Source organism: Petromyzon marinus, unplaced genomic scaffold, assembly GCF_048934315.1.
Source record: "Petromyzon marinus isolate PM22_M1 ecotype Great Lakes invasive population unplaced genomic scaffold, UKy_Petmar_22M1.pri1.0 PM_G_Scaffold_53, whole genome shotgun sequence".
Taxonomy (NCBI): domain Eukaryota; kingdom Metazoa; phylum Chordata; class Hyperoartia; order Petromyzontiformes; family Petromyzontidae; genus Petromyzon; species Petromyzon marinus.
Window position 1 is genome coordinate 215,001 of NW_027423006.1, and position 4,776 is coordinate 219,776.

Sequence of the window (4,776 nt, forward strand, 5' to 3'; positions counted from 1 at the left end):
CACACACACAGAGACACACACACAGAGACATACACACAGAGACACACACAGAGACACACACAGAGACACACACACAGACACACACGGAGGCACACACACAGAGACACACACACAGAGACACACACACAGAGACACACACACAGAGACACACACAGAGACACACACACACAGAGACACAGTGACACACACACACAGAGACACACACAAAGAGACACTCACACACAGAGACACTCACAGACACACAGAGACACACACACACACACACAGAGACACTCACACAGAGACACTCACACAGAGACACACACACACAGAGACACACACAAAGAGACACTCACACATAGAGACACTCACACAGAGACACACACAGAGACACACAAAGAGACACTCACACATAGAGACACACACGGACACACAGAGACACACACAGACACGCACAGAGACTCACCCACAGAGACAATACACAGAGACATTCACACACAGAGACACTCACAAAGAGACACACACAGAGACACTCACACAGAGACACTCACACACAGAGACACACTCACACAGAGACACTCACACACAGACACAGACACACACAAAGACACAGACACACACAAAGAGACAATCACACACAGAGACACTCACACAGAGACACTGACACACAGAGACACACACAAACACACATACACACAGGCAGACACACACAGAGACATAGACACACACACAGAGACACAGAGACACTCACATACAGACACTCTACACACAGACATACACACACACAGAGACAGAGACACACAGACACACACACAGACACACACACATAGAGACACACAGTGACACACACACACACAGAGACACACACAAAGAGACACTCACACACAGAGACACTCACAGACACACAGAGACACACACACACACACACAGAGACACTCACACAGAGACACTCACACAGAGACACACACACAGAGACACACACAAAGAGACACTCACACATAGAGACACTCACACAGAGACACACACACAGACACACAAAGAGACACTCACACATAGAGACACACACAGACACACAGAGACACACACAGACACGCACAGAGACTCTCCCACAGAGACAATACACAGAGACATTCACACACAGAGACACTCACACAGAGACACACAAAGAGACACTCACACAGAGACACTCACACACAGAGACACACTCACACAGAGACACTCACACACAGACACATACACACAGACACAGACACACACAAAGGCACAGACACACACAAAGAGACACTCACACACAGAGACACTCACACAGAGACACTGACACACAGAGACACACACAGACACACATACACACAGGCAGCCACACACAGAGACATAGACACACACACAGAGACACAGAGACACTCACATACAGACGCTCTACACACAGACATACACACACACAGAGACACACAGACACACACACAGACACACACACACACAGACACACACACACAGACACACACACACAGACACACACACACACAGACACACATACACACAGAGACACTCAAACAGAGAGACTCATACACACAGACACACACACACACACAGACACACATACATACACACAGACAGAGACACACAGACACGCACACAGAGACACACACATAGACAAAGCCACTGACTTGTCTCCAAGGGTAAGACCTCAACCACGACCCAGGGCAAGGAGATTGGTGAGGCCCCCGGTGATGACGATGAAACGGTGGCTCTGACGCGCAGGTGATAGCGGTCACCGGGATGCCGCAGAGCTGAGGAGACATCGCACCGAGTCTCTGTTGTTGCAGCGCAGACGGTCCGCCAGTGGGCTCGTCCATAGCTGCACAGACAGAGACACGGGGAGGAGGTGGTGAGGAGTGGGTGGGTGGGTGAGTGGGTGGGTGGGTGAGTGAGTGGGTGAGTGAGTGAGCAAGCGGGTGAGTGGGCGAGTGAGAGAGTGGGTGAGTGAGTCAGTGAGTGAGTGGGTGGGTGAGTGAGTGAGTGAGAGAGTGGGTGGGTGAGTAAGTGGGTGAGTGAGTGGTTGAGTGAGTGGATGGGTGAGTGAGTGGGTGGGTGAGTAAGTGGGTGAGTGAGTGGTTGAGTGAGTGGATGGGTGAGTGAGTGGGTGGGTGAGTGAGTGAGTGGCTGAGTGAGTGGGTGAGTGAGACAGTGGGTGGGTGAGTAAGTGGGTGAGTGAGTGCGTTAGTCAGTGAGTGAGTGGGTGGGTGAGTTGATGGGTGAGTGAGTGAGTGAGGAAGCGGGTGAGTGGGCGAGTGAGAGAGTGGGTGGGTGAGTAAGTGGGTGAATGAGTGCGTTAGTGAGTGAGTGGGTGGGTGAGTTGATGGGTGAGTGAGTGGGTGGGTGAGTGGGTGAGTGAGTGAGTGGGTGAGTGAGTGGCTGGGTGAGTGAGTGAGCGACCATCTCACAGTTTGCTCTCCACTCTGTAGGTGACGCTGCTGGTGGCGGGGTTCACGTCAGCTGGTTCCCAGCGGAGTTGTGTCAGCAGGTCTCGAGACTCCACGCGCACATTCAGTGGGGAAGCCGGGGCTGGGGAGATGGGCAAACGGCACTCAGTGTGCGCTAACCACTGCACCACCGCTCCCCACACTCACACACAGTGCGCTAACCACTGCACCACCGCTCCCCACACTCACACACAGTGCGCTAACCACTGCACCACCGCTCCCCACACACTCAGTGCGCTAACCACTGCACCACCGCTCCCCACACACTCACACACACAGTGCGCTAACCACTGCACCACCGCTCCCCACACACTCACAGTGCGCTAACCACTGCACCACCGCTCCCCACACTCACACACAGTGCGCTAACCACTGCACCACCGCTCCCCACACAAACACAGTGCGCTAACCACTGCACCACCGCTCCCCACACACACACACAGTGCGCTAACCACTGCACCACCGCTCCCCACACTCACAAACAGTGCGCTAACCACTGCACCACCGCTCCCCACACTCACACACAGTGCGCTAACCACTGCACCACCGCTCCCCACACTCACACAGTGCGCTAACAACTGCACCACCGCTCCCCACACTCACAGTGCGCTAACCACTGCACCACCGCTCCCCACACACACAGTGCACTAACCACTGCACCACCGCTCCCCACACTCACACAGTGCGCTAACCACTGCACCACCGCTCCCCACACACTCACACAAAGTGCGCTAACCACTGCACCACCACTCCCCAAACTCACACACACAGTGCGCTAACCACTGCACCACCGCTCCCCAAACTCACACACAGTGCGCTAACCACTGCACCACCGCTGCCCACACACACTCACACAGTGCGCTAACCACTGCACCACCACTCCCCACTCACACAAAGTGTGCTAACCACTGCACCACCGCTCCCCACACTCACTCACACAGTGCGCTTACCACTGCACCACCGCTCCCCACACTCACACACACAGTGCGCTAACCACTGCACCACCGCTCCCCACACAGACACTCACACAGTGCGCTAACCACTGCACCACCGCTCCCCACACTCACACACAGTGCGCTAACCACTGCACCACCGCTCCCCACACTCACACAGTGCGCTAACCACTGCACCACCGCTCCCCACCCACACAGTGCGCTAACCACTGCACCACCGCTCCCCACACTCACAGTGCGCTAACCACTGCACCACCGCTCCCCACACACACAGTGCGCTAACCAATGCACCACCGCTCCCCACACTCACACCGTGCGCTAACCACTGCACCACCGCTCCCCACACACTCACACAAAGTGCGCTAACCACTGCACCACCACTCCCCAAACTCACGCACACAGTGCGCTAACCACTGCACCACCGCTCCCCAAACTCACACACAGTGCGCTAACCACTGCACCACCGCTCCCCACACTCACACAGTGCGCTAACCACTGCACCACCGCTCCCCACACACACAGTGCGCTAACCACTGCACCACCGCTCCCCACACTCACAGTGCGCTAACCACTGCACCACCGCTCCCCACACACACAGTGCGCTAACCACTGCACCACCGCTCCCCACACACACAGTGCGCTAACCACTGCACCACCGCTCCCCACACTCACACAGTGCGCTAACCACTGCACCACCGCTCCCCACACTCACTCACACAGTGCGCTTACCACTGCACCACCGCTCCCCACACTCACACACACAGTGTGCTAACCACTGCACCACCGCTCCCCACACACACACTCACACAGTGCGCTAACCACTGCACCACCGCTCCCCACACACACACTCACACAGTGCGCTAACCACTGCACCACCGCTCCCCACTCACTCACACAGTGCGTTAACCACTGCACCACCGCTCCCCACACTCGCTCACAGTGCGCTAACCACTGCACCACCGCTCCCCACGTCCACCACAACCTGGCACCCGATGTATCGACCGGCCCGGCTCACCGTGGCTGCTGCACCACGTGAAGAGGTGGAGGAGGAGGAGCAGCAGGAGGAGGAAGAGTAGGCCAAGTCTAGAGACGAGTTGACGCATCGCCATGGAGCGATCTTTAGTCACGTGGAGAGAAATTCGATTCCCGATTCGATTAAATATACTCGCATTGATTCTTAATGGGATAACATTAGGAATCGATTATTGTAGAGTAACGGATGTATAGAGTCGATTTCATTTGGGATAACATGGGAATCGATATACGGTTGATTAAGCTAATTAAATCGATTTCCGTTCGGATAACATGAGAATTAAGCGGTCGAAAATGAATCTTAATGAATCGATTCCTACTTTGATTACATG

At 55.1% G+C, this 4,776-nt stretch overlaps 1 protein-coding gene across 2 annotated transcripts in view; it reads right to left on the reverse strand.

The window, feature by feature from the left end:
* Positions 1-4,555, reverse strand: part of LOC142917809 (uncharacterized) — a 16,405-nt gene extending 11,850 nt beyond the window's left edge. For both annotated transcript variants that reach the window (XM_076062167.1, XM_076062166.1), the window contains exons 1-3: positions 4,428-4,555; positions 2,421-2,541; positions 1,644-1,834 (exon numbers count right to left, since the gene is read on the reverse strand). In XM_076062167.1, the coding sequence (XP_075918282.1) occupies positions 1,644-1,834; positions 2,421-2,541; positions 4,428-4,521 (406 nt within the window). In that variant the 5' untranslated portion in view covers positions 4,522-4,555. The remainder of the gene's footprint in view (positions 1-1,643; positions 1,835-2,420; positions 2,542-4,427) is intronic.
* Positions 4,556-4,776: the final 221 nt, after the last annotated feature.